Here is a 15,759-nt window from a genome sequence, read left to right on the forward strand (position 1 = left end):
TAGTCAGAACTTCAAATAACCAACGAGCTTAAGTCCCAGCTCCCCTACTTTCTGCCACACGGGAGCATTTCTCCTTTTCTCTCTGGGTTTCACTATGTGACCGTGGTTGACCTAGAACTCACTATGCAGACCAGGCTGCTCTTGAATTCATAGAGAGCCACCTGTCTGCATCCCGAGTGCTGGGATTAAAAGTGTGCACCACCACACCTGGCTTTTTTCAAAGAGTTATTCTGTTTTTAATTATGTGTATTTGTGTTTGGGTTTTGTGTAAATGTGTGCAGGAACCTTTGGAGGCCAGAAGAGGGCGCCTATAACTGCCAGTTTGGGTACTGAAAACCGAGCTCTGGTCTTCCACCAGAGTTCTTCTAAATACACACCCTTAACCACTAAACCATCTTTCCAGTCTCAGCCTTAGTTTCCTCATATTAAAAACGAACCATTAAAGAGAGGGAGGGGCTGGAGAGATGGCTAAGAGCACTGACTGCTCTTCCATAGGTCCTAAGTTCAATTCCCAGCAACCATCTGTAATGGTCATCCAATGCCATTTTCTGCTGTGTCTGAAGACAGCGACAGTATAACCACATATATGAAATAAATAAATCGTTTAAAAAAAAGAGTCATTACTGTAACTTCATCCTCTGAGACTGACATGTGACAGTGTATGAAATACTTACAAGACACCATGAGTGCTAAAAACTGAGACCCTTCTGTTCAGTAAAGGCCAGGAAGGTCTTTCCGTTCAAGAATATATCCTCCATCCTTCTCCCATGCCCTAAAAGGGGATCGGATATACTGTCTGAGATACTTAATTTTGAGGCAGGGTCTCTAATTTAGTCCTGGACCTCAACAGTAAACCAGGCTGTCCTTGAACTCACAATGATCCTCCTACCTTTGCCCCCCGAGAGCCAGGGCTAGGATTAATGGCATGAACCACAGTAGCACCACACCTGTCCTTTGAGATAACTTGTTTTATTGTCTAACTAGCCAAATCTGCCTGCTAGGTCTGACATGTAAGCCTTGGGACAGGGATCAGCAATCATTTTCCTGACTACTGCTACCCTGCAGTAAAAGATAAACTACAGTTCTCCAAGAGAGTTATAGAGATTACCCAACCAACCCCGCACGCGTGGGAAAATAAATCGGCTCAAGAGCTCCCACACTAGAGATCTCTGACAAACTGTGCAACCTTGAACATGTAACAGCCTCTCTGGATGTTTTCCTGTTTGACTACTTCCCCCCAGGTGAAGTTCAAACGAAACTAGGAAGGGCTAGGTCTCTCACACAGGCACCGGACTGGGGTTCTTACAAGAGCTGAAAATTTAGTATGAGCATTAGTATTCTTGTTTCATATGAGAAAACCTAGGCTGGACGAAACCGGATTTCAAGCTTCACTCAAGGGAGGGCCGAGCTCCCAAATGCCGCGAAATTACACTGTAAAGTTACATGGCACTGTATGGAGATTAGGGGTAAAGCTTGGGGCTGCCCCGGGAGACCGGGAGGGGTGGGCGAGTCCAAGAGGGGGCGCGGCCACCACGATCCGGCTGGGTTTCGGGGGGAAGCCTTGGCCCGCCCGGCTGCCCTTCGTGTCCCTCTCGCAAGCAGCGGCTTGGGATTCTAACAGCTCCCGGAGAGGGAGCTGGGGGCGCGGGGGCGGAGCGGCGGCAGGAAGCAGCGAGGCGGCGCCGTGAGCTGCCTGGGCGGAGAGCCTCTTAAATCCGCCGGGCTGCTGCACCAAATCCCGGGAGCCCGCCCCGAACGCACTTGGGACGCGGTGGGTGGAGGCGCGTCCCGGCCTGCGGGAGGAACAGGGCAGAGGCCGGCCTCCCGCACGTCCCCCGCGGCCGCGGCTCGTGGGCGTGGCCTCTTGTGCCACGCCCCTGACACGCCCCCGGGCCCCTCTCCGGGCGGGGGTCCCCTCCCTCTTCAGCCCTGGACCCAGCGTGGCGCGCTCCCCCCTGGGTGCCATGGCCTCGCGGCTCCTACACCGGCTGCGACACGCCCTGGCCAGCGATGGCCCCGGGGAGGCGGCGGCGGGCCCAGAGGCCGAGCAGTTCCCTGAGAGCTCAGAGCTGGAGGACGATGACGCCGAGGGCCTGTCCTCCCGCCTGAGTGGCACCCTCAGCTTCACCAGTGCGGAGGATGACCCTGACGACGAAGACGAGGACGACGAGGCGGGCCTCGACTCGCCGCCCTCTGGAGACGGGGCATCGGGAGAAGACGCAGGCGAGTGCGGGAGGACAGACAGGAACCCCGGGGCTCGGTTAGGCCTCCCCGCTGGACGCGGTCCGAGGGCATCCTGGGGGCTCTGAGTTCTCTCTCTGAAACTATTGACACTATAAGCTCTCCCAGACACGGTTTTGGCTGTGTGACCTTGACTCACAACACTATGGGAATCACACCATCTCGGGTTTTTTTGTAGATATTAAATGCACAGGACCAGGGAAACAAACGTAGGGTGTGCTAGCTGCTTCGGGTGGAGGTTTAGCATCCACTGTAAGCCAGGCGCTGGGGTGAAGCACATCTCGCTCCCGTGAATGAGGTCATGGCATTTTGTTTACGTTAACTCTGGAGCTAGCCAGCCCCATAATGACGGGTCATGTGCTTGTGCAGAACGAAGTCCCCCACCTGATGGACAACGGAGCAGTCAACTCCTGGCCCGCCAGCTGCAGGATTTCTGGAAAAAGTCTCGAAACACCCTAGTTCCACAGAGGCTGCTCTTTGAGGTGACCAGCGCCAATGTTGTCAAAGACCCTCCCTCCAAGTACGTGGTGAGTGAGGTTCCAGGAACCCTTGAGCAGCGAGGCTAGACGTCTAGCTGAAAGAAAGGGAATAGCACAGATTTGGGGGCGGGGGTCGTGGCCATGCAGTTATAAATGGATGTCCTTATTTTACACCTGGGGGAACTGAGACCAGATGAGAAGATGGCTGTCAACTGAACAAGTCCTCAGGCAAATGACTTAGTTTCTCTAAAACTGAGAATGTGGCCTTAGGAGTTGCCTCCTGTCCTAATCTTGAGGTTAAGAGAACTGATGTGTGTTTCTTTCTGTACCCTGTGGGTTTTTGTCAACCGCAGCAGGACACAGTGTTGAGACCCAGTGACATGGGTCAGGATTAAGGAAATGGGCTTTGGATCCAGATCAGCCTTGATCACATCCCCTGTGTTTACCAGTGGCTTCCCCTTGGGTGGGTTCTGTGACCTCAGTGGCCCCCAGTTTCCTCTTTTGAGCAATAGGCAATACATGGGATTATAATAGGAGGTAAATGAAGCCAGGTGCAGGGAAACCTTAGCATTGTCTGGCACTGTGATAGATTAAAACGGTAGCTGTATAGTGTCAAATTCCCCAATCTGAAATGCTTGAAAATCTGAAGCATTTGAGTGCCCACGTGAGGCCGCAAGTGGAAAATTCCACACCTAACTTCTAACTTCACTTGATATGTGTGCAAAATGTAGGCCCATTTAAAAAATATTGCACAGGGACTTGAAAGGCTGAAGCAATAAGACTGCCCCCCAAGTTCAAGGCTAACTACAGCTACATATTTAGATTCTGTCTCAAAAAAAAAAAAAAAAGCCAAACAACAAATTGTAATGTATCTCATTGATATAGTAGCTGTTTATAGTGCTGCAGACCTCTGAGCTTTATCCCAAACCCAGGAAATGATAGGAAATTACCCGGAGCTGAGTGTGCTCGTGCGTTTGGGAAGTAGAGCAAATGTGTCAGTTTAAGGGCAGTCCGGATACTAAGCGAGACCAGCTTGGGCTACGGAAAACCATGCATGTCTCAAAACAAACAAAAGCCAAACTGCCTTCGGGCTGTGTCCATAAAGTTCATCAGAAATTCGAGTTTAGAAGATGTAATGAATGCTCGGTGGACAGGAGCGCTGGTTCAGCTCTGCATAAATGGGTGTGGTGGTGGCTCATACCTGTGGGCCCAGCGCTTGAAAGGGGAGTCGAGTCAAGGGTTCAAGATCAGTCTCAGCTACAGAAGCTCAAAGCCATAAAATGCATCAGCAATTCGAGTTTAGAAGATGTAATGAATGCTCGGTGGACAGGAGTCTCCTGGAAGACATGTATATATATATATATATACACATATATACATATATATGTGTGTATATATACACATATGTACATATACATGTGTATATACATATGTGTGTATATATACACATATGTACATATACATGTGTATATACATATGTGTGTGTTTACACACACACACACACACACACATATATATATATGCAAATATTCCAAAATCTGAACTATTGATTTCTGATCTTGGATGAGGGATATTCAGCCTGTATTGTTATTTAACTTTAGATTGGCAATGTCAGGTATGGAGAGCCTGCTGCAACCCTCCTGGTGAACCTGCTCTCCAGCATTCCCACCTCCAGCACCATCAGGGCTAAGGAGTAGAGAGCAGTCTGGAGCCAGGCCTAGAGTCCCTGTTTCCCTTGCTGTGTGAAGGGGAGAGACTGGCAGAGAGACAGAGATCTACCGGGTTCTGCCCCCTTCAGGTCTGAAACCCATCTGAGCTAGCTGGTCCTGGTCTGCCCTGGCAGTGACAACTCCCAGCTTGTCCCTCCCCTCTTCTACCTCTGATTCAGCAGGCCAGGGGCCCTGGAGGCCTGGCCCGCATCTGGGTCCCTCCACCCTTCTCTGTTGCTGTTAGTAACAAGGACCACACCCATGACTGTTCCACTTTGTTCAGGGAGAGGTGATGCAGGCTTTAGATCTTGTTAAGCATCAAATCCCATGCATGCTGAGTAGATGCTGCACCACCACCTACACACTCCTAGCCCCTGACGGTCCAGTCTTAAGTGGCAATGTTCCAGAGCTCAGAGGTGGGTAAGGGGTCATGCACAGGAAGGAGATACCAAGGGTCAGTCAACAAAGAACCGCTCTCTCAGAAAGGAATGTGCGTGACTCAGGAGACCTAGTTGAAAAGCCTTAAGGGGGGGGGGGCGGCAGGGGCCATCTTCTGTCCTCTCCTGTGTCTAGAAAATGAAGCTTCCTCCTCCATACAGTGGGCATCCCATGTCTCCATATTTCTTCCCCTGGAGGTCAAGAGTAACGGCTTTAGCATCTGGTCTCTGAGCCAGTGTGGTGCCCTTCACTCCCTCTTGGAGCCTGCTTCCTCAGCTGACAGAGACCAGAGACCAACCTTGCAGGGCTGTTGATGGTTAAGTGACAGCAGGATGGAGATGTGTGGTCCAGCACGAGGCAGTTGACAGAACAGCAGTCACACCATGCTGTGCTACTGCAATGGAACCCATGGCCTCACACAAGTTAGGAAGACCGTGGTCACTGACCTACAGCCGAGGCCCAACAACCACAACCACTGTTACCTATGCGGATAGGAAATGGTCTTTGGCAAAAATTTAAAAATAAAAATAGAAGGGAAGAGTGAGCAATAAATATAATCAAAGTAGGTTTTTTTTTGGTTTTTTTTTTTTTAGATTTGTTTTTTTTTTTTTTTTAGATTTATTTATTTATTATATGTAAGTACACTGTAGCTGTCCTCAAATACTCCAGAAGAGGGTGTCAGATTTCGTTACGGATGGTTGTGAGTCACCATGTGGTTTCTGGGCTTTGAACTCGGGACCTTTGGAAGAGCAGCCGGCGCTCTTAACCACTGAGCCATCTCACCAGCCCTCAAAGTAGTTTTATATGTACATAAAATTCTTTAAGAATAAGCATGTTAGCATTTTAAAAATCAACTTATATACCTAAAAGACTGATGCAGAGCAGCTCTTCCTACAGTGTGTCCTGTGGAAAACACCTTTTCTTAGGGTTGTAGAAAAACAAGAAAAGAGCGAGGCCTGGCAGGTGGGTGTTTGTCCAGTACTTGGGAGATGGAGGCATGAAGATCAGGAGTTCAAAGCCAGCCTGGGGAAAAAAAAAGAAAGGAAACAGTATCTAGTCTGTATGTTTGAACAATCCAGGGCGGATGGGTGTGAAGTGGGTTTTGTTGTTTTAACGCACTGTGAATCTTCAAAAAATGAAACACCAGGCAAACCTAAGTGGAATAACGGGACTATTGGCAGTCCTACTGGATATACTCGGGGGGAATGTGTGCATATGCTGGGTAGCCCTCTAATGTGGACCCTTGCAGGTCCCCCATTTAAACTGTCATCAATCCTCATTAGTCCTAACTGATCCTTACTTTGGATCTCGGATCTGTGGGGACACTTTGTAGGCATCCTGGTTAGTGTTTACCAAGCAGGAATCATTATAGCCTTTGGTTTCCTTGAGAAAGCTGCTAGTGGGCCAGGGAAAAGGCTCAGCCAGAAAATGTGTTTGCCTGACAACCTGAGTTTAACCCCCAGAACCCATGGTGGAAGGAAGTCAGGAAGGAAGGAAGGAAGGAAACGAGCGAGCAAGCCATTCATGGTGCCTCATGCCTGTAATCCCAACCCTTGGAGCTAAGGCAAGAGGAACACCAAAAGTTCAAGGCTAGCCTGGGCTACAGAGACCTTGGATTACTGCAGAGGGCTGGCGGTGTGGCTTGCTTTGTTGGTAGAGTGCCTGGCTGGCACACAGAAAGCTCTGGCTTCCATCCCCCAGTCTGCATACACTGGGTGTGGTTGGGTAATCCTGTAGTGTCAGCACTTGACTACAGAACAAGCTTGAGGTCAGCCAGGACCCAGGAGACTCTCTCAAAAACCAAAACACCGTCTTGCCAAACTAAATAGCCCAGCACTTGTCATGACCCGATGACCTGAGCTGTCCTCAAATCTCATGATGGAAGAGGAAAACAGAATCCTGAAATGTTTCCTCTAACCTCCATTTGTAAACTATGGCATCAGACTCGGGTGTGTGTCCAAACACAACAACAACACACAGAGAGAGAGAGAGAGAGAGAGAGAGAGAGAGAGAGAGAGAGAGAGAGAACCCAAAACAAAAACAACAACAAAAAAAAGAATTAAAGAATTGAAGAGACTGGGCATGGTGTTACATTCCTTTAATCCTACCGTTCAGGAGGCTGTGTCAGATTGTGAATTAGAGGCCATCATGGGCTACACGGTGAGACTGTCTCGAGGGACAAAACCAGAAAGGGATCCGAGAGCATCAGGAACCACCTGTTTCTGATGCAGTGCACTCCAGTGTGTGTGCGACACCTAGACACCCTGAGCACCAAAGCAGGGCATCCCTGAGCAAACAGTGACCTTAGCCTAGGGACTTCTAACCAGAGCACGGGAGCATCTGAGATCCTGTCTGCCTGAGTCACAGGAAGGAGGCTGACTTGAGGTTACATGAGTCCCAGTCCAGCAAACTCGTCATTTTTGCTACTGAGGCTGTCTGAAGACCCATCCTTTGGTCTGGTTTGAACGAGCTTGGCCAGTAATGTATCCAGAGTGGCACATAGTTCCTAGCTGGCTCTCAGAAGGCTCAGACGCCCAAAAGAGGGGTCTGGGTTTCAGGTCACTCCTGGCTTTCCTAAGGCTTTCCCAACAACTAACTCCCTAGGGGCTGGGCATTTCCCAGAGCAGTAACATGGTGGCAGCCCCAGACATTGAAACTCATTTCTGTCTTTTTCCCCCCATGCTGCCTTGGGCCTGGGTCATTTCAGAGGAGCCTCAGGTAAGGTAAGGTCAGCTCTGCAGCTTCCTCCTAGCCAGTCTCAGAAGAGGTGAGGTGGAAGAGCAGAGCCCGGAGTATGGACGGGAGGGAGGGAAGAGACCCACGGAGGTTTTACATCAGCCCTGACATCCACCCTTCCTACAGCTCTACACCCTCGCCGTGATGGGCCCAGGGCCACCAGATCGCCAGCCAGCCCAGATCTCTCGCCGATACTCGGACTTTGAGCGGCTGCACAGAAACCTGCAGCGGCAATTCCGGGGCCCCATGTCTGCCATCGCCTTTCCCCGTAAGCGCCTGCGCCGGAACTTTACTGCAGAAACCATTGCCCGTCGCAGCAGGGCCTTTGAACAGTTTTTGGGCCACCTGCAGGCAGTGCCAGAGCTACGCCAAGCTCCGGACCTGCAGGACTTCTTTGTGCTGCCAGAGTTGCGGCGGGCACAGAGCCTCACCTGCACTGGTCTTTATCGTGAGGCTCTGGCATTGTGGGCCAACGCCTGGCAGCTGCAGACCCAGTTGGGCACCCCTTCTGGCCCAGACCGTCCCCTGTTGACTCTGGCTGGGCTGGCCGTGTGCCATCAGGAGCTGGAGGATCCCGGCGAAGCCCGAGCCTGCAGTGAGAAGGCCCTGCAGCTGCTGGGGGACAAGAGACCCCATCCTTTCCTGGCACCCTTTCTTGAGGCCCATGTCCGGCTCTCCTGGCGCCTGGGCCTGGACAAACGGCAGTCGGAGGCCCAGCTTCAGGCACTACAGGAAGCAGGCCTTACCTCTACCCCACCGCCCAGCCTCAAGGAGCTGCTCATCAAAGAGGTGCTGGACTAACTTCCTCCTGTCTTAAGGCCATGCCTAGGAGACAGGCTGCCCCAGGTTAGGGGACAGGGGCTGAGGACACAGCAACTGGGAGCCCCAATAGTAGTTCCAGAAAGAGTCTGCAGTAGACTGAGAGGAACTTTATTATGCCAGACAGGACCCCGAGCAGGCTTTGGCTGGGGTTACCCTAGGATGACACCAGGAGGAAGCCTTGGCACAGGCTCTTCAGCCTACCACAGCTGGAGGCTGTGGCCAAGGTCAGAATCAGTATGTCTCTGTTTCCATGGGCCTCTAAACCAGTGAAACAGTTTGGTGAGGGGCTGGGGACTGCGACTGTAGTCCTGAAGTCAGAGGCATGGGGAGGGCTGTAGTTCTATTAAAGGTCAGCTACTCCAGTGTTAGCAATCTCTTTATTGTATGTAAGAGGCAGGAAGCCCAGCTCTCAACTGTGACCCCTGCCTCAGAAATGGCAGTGCAAAGTCCTTTTAGCCCCAGGCCGAGCCAGGCATCCTTGACTATAGCTTACTCTTTGACACCTGAGGCTTCAATCGGATCACACCCTCCTGGGCACAGGTCACAGCAAGGACCCCATCCCGACGCCACAGCCGCCCATGCACCAGCCCTCGAGAGCCACCTGTAAGCAAGGAGAAGGTGAGATGGCCCCTGCTTCAGCACAAGCGTGCTTTGCCTGCAAAGGACCTGACACAGGGCAGAGCTGCCCCCATACAACCGCACACTGGAACATCATGATTCCAAAGTGCCAAGTGCCCCTGTGTGAGCCTATTATAGTCGCTGGGGGTTGGGGGGATCCCCACACCCCAGCACCACTTGATGGTTTAAAAGCACTTTCACGTAGTATCTGCTCACTTCTCAAAAAGATCACAGAGGGGCTCTGACAAGTCTCCAAAGGCTTGGCCAAGCAGACTGCCACATCTCTGGCCACTTGTCAGAATCCCATTCTTTCCTTTCTGACACAGGAAGCCAAGTCCTCCCAGCTGGTAATTCACCCACACCACCACAACGGGGAGGGTGCACCTGAGAGGATCTAGAGCCCTCAAAGTGTGTGGCCTCCTTTCTCTATCTTTCCCTTGGTGGCTCTGAGCCTGGTCCAGTTATCCTCAGGAGGCTAACTTCAGGTGACACAGCAGAGCCCACTGAGGTCTGCTTTAGCCACAGGGTGTGAGCGTCACTCCCTGTCCTGTTTTCCAGACAATGATACTAAAGTACAACTAGGCTCAGGAACTCGGCCCGGAGGATCAGGCCAAAGCTGACCGAGTGTCCTAACTTCAAGGTCATGAATCCTGTGCAGCGATGGTGTCCGTACTCCATCCTGACGATAAGGAGCTGCTTAAGTTTCATCCGTTTATAAAGCAAAGCTTTTCTTCCTTTGAAGTGTACTTCATTATAAAAGAAGCCAGGTTCTAACAGGAGACTTTGTGGAGTCTGGGTTTCTCTCTGTCCCCTACAAGGAGCATCTAGAAGTGGTGCCCCTACAGACCACAGTGCCCTGCCCCACTGTGCTAACTCACAGAATCACTCAGGGAGCTCCTTAGAAATACAGTTTATAGCCAGGTGGTGGCAGTGCACACATTTAATCTCAACACTCAAGATGCAGAGGCAGATGGATCCCTGTAAGTTCAAGGCCAGCCTGGTCTACAGAAGCAGGTTCCAAGCAAGCCAGAGCTACAGAGAAAACCTATCTTGAAAAACCAAAGTCATGCTGGGCAGTGTTTAATCCCAGCACTCGGGAGGCAAGGGCAGGTGGATTTCTGAGCTCGAGGTCAACCTGGTCTACAGAGTGAGTTCAGGACAGCCAGGGCTACACAGAAACCCTGTCTCAAAAAAAGACCAAAAAACTGCCAGGTGTGGTGGTGCATGCCTTTAATCCCAACACCTGAGTTTGAGGCCAGCCTGGTCTACAAAGTGAGTTCCAGGACAGCCAGGGCTATACAGAGACAGAGAAACCCTGTCTCAAACCCCCCCCCAAAAAAAAGCCAAAAACCCAGTTTTCTGAGGCTGTAACTCAGTTAACAGGGTGCTTGCCTAGCATACAAGGTGCTTGGATTTGATCCCCGCACTCAGGAGGAGGCAGGAGGATCAGGTAGCAGCAATCACCTTCAGTTACAGAGTGAGCTCAAGGCTAACCTAAGATACACGAGACTGTCTAAAAAAAGGCCAGGCACTTTGCTTGACCTGCTCCAGGACCTGCGGGGACACAATGCAATCTGCTTAGAAACAGCTCCCTCTAGTGGCAGTCTGGTGGCTTATGGGGTTTAGATGGTACAGTCTAACATAAGCCTATTTATTCAGATGAAAAAAACCGAGAAGCAGGAATACAGTGGCTCCCAGCACTTGGGACGTGGAGCCAGGAGGAGCATGAATTCAAGGCTGGACTCCACTCCATACAGAGCTCACGACCAGCAAGGGCACATGAGACTCTGGTTGGTTTCAAAAAACAAAACCAGAAAAAGCTTCAAAACGGATTTGCCCAAGTTCACATGGGGATCTAAAGGTGTCTGGCCACCTGTACTGGTCGCAGATAAAGTCAATCGTTCCTGGATGTTCCTAAATTTTTGAGGACTGTACAAATACCAAGAGGGGCCGCAGTGCAAGAAGCCTGTGCAGCAGCCCCAGGAAGTGGCGAGAGGCAGCATCATCCAAAAACCAAGCAGGTTCCCTCCCATCACACGGACACGGACCCGGGGCCCACACTCACCAGCCCAGGGGCTCTCACACTCGTACAGCATCCAGTGGTCGGCTCGGAATGGGGCGTGAAACCACATGGAGTGGTCCAGCGACGCCATAAAGTTCACCTTATACTTGGACTGGTGGGGCAGCAGTGCTGTACCCAGGAAGGCGTAGTCAGAGATATAAGCAGCCACACAGCAATGCATCTTGATGTCGCCTTCCCCTGCAACAGGTCCCAATCCCATCAGCCCTGGGCTCCTGGCTTTTCCAGCTCAGGGCCTGCAGGGAGGTGGGGGAGAAGGGGGCTGCCATACACAAATGAGTCGTTGTGCAAGGGCACCTGACCCAGGTAGGGGCTTTGTGTGTAAGGATAAAGAAGGACTAAGAGAGGACAGATCTAAGTTAAATGTAAACCCGTTCTTCCCAAGTCTCTCACCCCCAGCTGCTCTCTCTGGTCCTGGAACCAATTTGCACAAAGACATCCATTGTTAACTGCCGACTTAGGTAAGAATATCAGCATGGTAGCTTGCTTCTCCCCAGAAAGGTCCAACAATGGTTCTCATGTTAAAGGGTAAGGGCTCTGGTAAGAGATTAGGAAACAGGCCAAAGAGAGAGTGGTATAGCCAAGCCACAGAGGACAATGAGTGTGGCAAGGCCTAGACTCCTGAACTGCATTCCTCCGAATCGTGGGTCATCTTACCAATGTAGCCCCGGGCACGCACCCAGAACATCTGTTTGGGCTCCAGTGCCTGCAGCTGGGTCAGGGTGGGTGGGTTCACCACCTTGATCTCAATAGGTACCTCCAGGGCAGCAACTCGGTTCAGCCCCACTCGATACTTCTTGTGAAGGTTAGGGTCCCTGGAAGTAAACACAGGAACAAGGACATCCAGGGAGGTGGGGCGTCTCTCTCCTGCCCCTCTGATCCTCACCATTTGCCATGGGGGCTTTGCAAAGCCTCCTCATGGTGCTGACAGAACAATATAGTCTATGAATCCCCTTCCCTGTCCCTTCCGCCTTGGGCAAGTTAGTCATCTCTCTGAGCCGATTTTTCTCTCCTGAAACATGACAGTAATAATGTGACCTGTCTCATAGCAAACAGACACAGCTAAGGCCTAGGCACTGATCCAAGCACTGCACACGACCACAACTCAAGCCCTGACACAACCTCACATGACAAGTGTGGTCAACTGGTAAGAGATGAGCACAGGAACCCAGGTGGCTTGCTCAGAGCACGAAGGGAGATCTGGTATCAGGCAGTTCATGTATCTAACCACTTCATCACTGTGGACATCCAGAGACCTCCTGATGTGCCTGCATTCTCTAAGCAGTCGGAAGCACTGTGCCGGATGACACCACTTCCATGGAACCCTCAGTACTTAGTAGGCTCTGCCGCTCCCACCCATCAGTCTGGTGGACTGTTCATCTGTACTGTCCACGGTGGCAGCCACTAGCCACATGAGACTGAGAACCTGCAACGTGGCTGCTGTACCCAGAGAACAAGATCAATGAGGGGTGTGGGATGAGGAGCCAGCCTAGCATGCACCAAGCCCTGGGGAATTTGATCCCTAGCACCACACACACAAAAGAACTGTTCGTTCTATTTCATAAGCTTAAGGTAGCCTATAGGGTCAGGTACTACCTTATTGAGGAGCACAGTCCTGAATTCAGGCTCCTTTAGCAATAATACATTATTTTTATTTCTGCACACACGAAGCCTCACACACCCCTACATAGCTAAGTGCCCATACACCTCTTACTGAATTCTCAAAGCAACCTTGAGGTGGGAGTTATGATTAGCTCAAGTCATAACCAAATGTATGGATTTAAGTGGGTAAGCATTGGCTCAAACTCACACAACTATCAGAGACAGAGTCTAGACCTGAATCCTGGCCATTCAGTCTTCTGAACCCACACCCATCCCTCATGCCCTGCTGCTGCCACCCCAGTATCCAACACAAGCAACACAGCTGGAGAAACGACTGCTCCCGTATGAAGAATCTAGGACCATGCGAGGTTGGGGGTGGAAGGTCCCATAGCAGGTAGGTACTAACAGAGGCACAGACCCTGGCCAGATTCCGTGTGTGTCTGTGTCTAGATCCAGAGTCGAAACTTAATTCAAACTTTATTCATTGTGATCTCAGTGAGAAATATGTTACCAAGGAAGAGTCAAAATATTGAGAAGACACTAAAGTGAAGATACTGAGCAGCGGGCCACGTTCTGCAGCAAGGTCCCAGAGGAGGGCCTCATTCTGCTATGCGTTAACTCCAAAGCTGCTGCACCATAGGCCTGAAGCAGGGAGGGCAGCAGCCCAGGACTGGAGGTGGCCAGTTATTTACCAAGTGGTTGTAACAGCCGTTCACTGTTGGATTCAATCGTTTACTGTTGCATTCAAGAACTGAGAATTGAACCAAGGGTCAATTTTTAAAATATCTCATTTCATTTATTATGGGCAGGTACAAAGAGCATGTGCGTGTTCTATAGCATGTATGTGAAAGTCAGAGACAACCTGTGGAGTCAGTTCTCTACTCCCACCTTTACATGGGCTCCAGGGATTGAACCCAGCTCATCAGACTTGTATAGCAAGCACCTCTTCCAGTGAGATGGCTGCCATCTCACTGGCCCCAACCAATATTTTAATAACAATAAAGCTACCCCTTGCCTGTGCTGGCTGAGTGTAAAGCTCTGCCCAAAGCTTTGCATTATGATCCCACATGCACATGTGCTAACACTGAAACTGAAGTGGCTCAGAGGCCTCTTGCCCTAGATGCACTGGGTTCTAATATCTCCTTTTTTTTGCTTCTATATACTGTATATAAAATACATTTCTGTATACATATATATCTATATATGCATATAGATATATATGTGCATGCAGTATTGCAGATAATGAATCTAGAGTCCTGGGCATGCTATGCACACGCTCTATCAGAGTATACCTCCCAGACCACCACACTTTGCAAGAGTAGCAAGTGCTCTTAATGGCTGAGCCATTTCTTCAGACCACCCCCATGTTTTTGAGATAGGGTCTCATGTAGCCCTAGCTAAACTGGGACTCTCAGAGATCCATCTGTCTCTGCCTCCCAAGTGCTGGTATCTAGTTTATACTCAAGACCTACTTAGAGGCTCCCTGGCCCACTCATGAAAAGGAGCCAGAGCTTAAAAACACTGCCCTGGGACTGTATGAAGAAGGGGGCGAGAGAGGTAATGTGGGGACATATAATAGGGACATATAATAAAAATACAGTAGACACATGCATGAAGCTGTCAAAATGAGACCCATGACTTCATACAACACACACTAATTAAAATAAAAACGTGGATTGGAGAGATGGCTCAGCGGTTAAGAGCACTGGTTGCTCTTCCAGAGGTCAAGAGTTCAAGTCTCAGGAACCACATGGTGGCTCACAACCACCTATAAAGGGATCTGATGCCCTCTTCTGGCATGTAGGTGTGCATGCAGACAGAGCACTCCTATATTTAAACAAATACATAAATACATTTAAAAATAAAGAGCGGGCAGGCGAGATGGCATGCAGGCCTGAGGACCTGGGTTCCATCCTCCGAGCCCAGGTAAAGGTAGAAAAGAGAGCAGGCCCCACACAGTCATTCTCCGTCCTCATCTGCTGTGGCATGCACGTGCACAGACATACACGCCACACACATCCTCCGTATGCTGTGGAATGCACATGCAGACACAAACTCATCACACACAATACTAATTTTTTAAAAGGAAATGGAGAATAGTATAGAAATAATCAGAATGTATCTAAACCGAGTCATCTTAGTACTGTCTTCTTTTTTATTTAAAGGCACGGTCTCTCTACATAGAGCTGGATGGCTGGGACTCCCCATGTAGACCAGGCTAACTTGGAACTCTCACAGACTTGCCTGTCTCTACAGGAATGCAGATTATGCCTGGGGCCTAACTGTGGATTTTTTTGTTTTTTGGGGTTTTTTTTTTTTGGTTTTTTTTTCGAGACAAGGTTTCTCTGTGTAGCCCTGGCTGTCCTCGAACTCAGAAATCCGCCTGCCTCTGCCTCCCAAGTGCTGGGATTAAAGGCGTGTGCGCCACCACTGCCCGGCCTAACTGTGGTTTTTACTATAGGTCAAAGTAGTGCATGTCTTAAGGTCTGGAGTGTGGCTCGGTGGTAGAGCACACCTAGTGCACACTAGGATCCTGGGGTCCCATCCATAAAACCATAAAAACTGAAGAACAACAACAAAACCCACCTCTCCGGAGTCCGCAGGCCTCACCTTAAGTACTGGTCAATGAGGGCCTCGTGGTCCAGCAGCTCTTCTGGCGGGGGCACAGAGGGCATGGAGAACTGGTGCTGCAGCGGGCTGGGTTGCATCTGCTGGAAGGAGGCCTGGCAGATGAAGATGGCCTTGCCATGCTGCACGGCCTTCACGGCGCGCACCGAGAAGCTGGCTCCTGTCCGTGTCCTCTCCACGTGGTACAGCACTGGCACCTTCGGGTCCCCTGCAGTGGGCATAAGGGGTACAGTGACCCTAAGTAAATCCACGGGCCATCCTCGTCGTCATCAGTTAGTCAAACAGCCACCTGTGCTCTACTCATCCTGATGTCTTGGTTGGTTGGCTGGGGTCTTTGCTGTTGTTGTTGTTTTGGTTGTTTTTGGTTTTTTGGGGGGTTTTTTTGGTTTTTTTTTTTTTTTTTTTT

The 15,759-nt window shown here is 50.5% G+C and overlaps 2 protein-coding genes across 4 annotated transcripts in view; one reads left to right on the top strand and one right to left on the bottom strand.

The window, feature by feature from the left end:
- Window positions 1–1,746: 1,746 nt before the first annotated feature.
- Window positions 1,747–9,777, top strand: Snx21 (sorting nexin family member 21). The gene is made up of 3 exons (XM_021155398.2): window positions 1,747–2,223; window positions 2,611–2,768; window positions 7,730–9,777. The coding sequence occupies exons 1-3, from the start codon at window positions 1,965–1,967 to the stop codon at window positions 8,402–8,404; spliced, it is 1,092 nt and encodes a 363-aa protein (XP_021011057.1). The 5' UTR covers window positions 1,747–1,964; the 3' UTR covers window positions 8,405–9,777.
- Window positions 8,784–15,759, bottom strand: part of Acot8 (acyl-CoA thioesterase 8) — an 11,744-nt gene continuing 4,768 nt past the window's right edge. The window contains exons 3-6 of one of the 3 annotated variants that reach the window (XM_021155399.2): window positions 15,336–15,561; window positions 11,781–11,938; window positions 11,109–11,303; window positions 8,784–9,026 (exon numbers count right to left, since the gene is read on the bottom strand). In XM_021155399.2, coding sequence (XP_021011058.1) covers window positions 8,908–9,026; window positions 11,109–11,303; window positions 11,781–11,938; window positions 15,336–15,561 — 698 coding nt within the window. In that variant the 3' untranslated portion in view covers window positions 8,784–8,907. The remainder of the gene's footprint in view (window positions 9,027–11,108; window positions 11,304–11,780; window positions 11,939–15,335; window positions 15,562–15,759) is intronic. The other 2 variants (XM_029474003.1, XM_029474004.1) reach the window with 2 other exon arrangements.

This window comes from Mus caroli, chromosome 2 (assembly GCF_900094665.2).
Source record: "Mus caroli chromosome 2, CAROLI_EIJ_v1.1, whole genome shotgun sequence".
NCBI lineage: Eukaryota > Metazoa > Chordata > Mammalia > Rodentia > Muridae > Mus > Mus caroli.

Bases quoted from the DNA above. Each gene is read 5' to 3' on its own strand.
- Snx21 (XM_021155398.2), top strand. From the start codon at position 1,965: ATGGCCTCGCGGCTCCTACACCGGCTGCGACACGCCCTGGCCAGCGAT. The intron at 2,224-2,610 runs GCGAGTGCGGGA...GTGCTTGTGCAG, and splicing joins GGCATCGGGAGAAGACGCAG to AACGAAGTCCCCCACCTGAT. The intron at 2,769-7,729 runs GTGAGTGAGGTT...CCCTTCCTACAG, and splicing joins ACCCTCCCTCCAAGTACGTG to CTCTACACCCTCGCCGTGAT.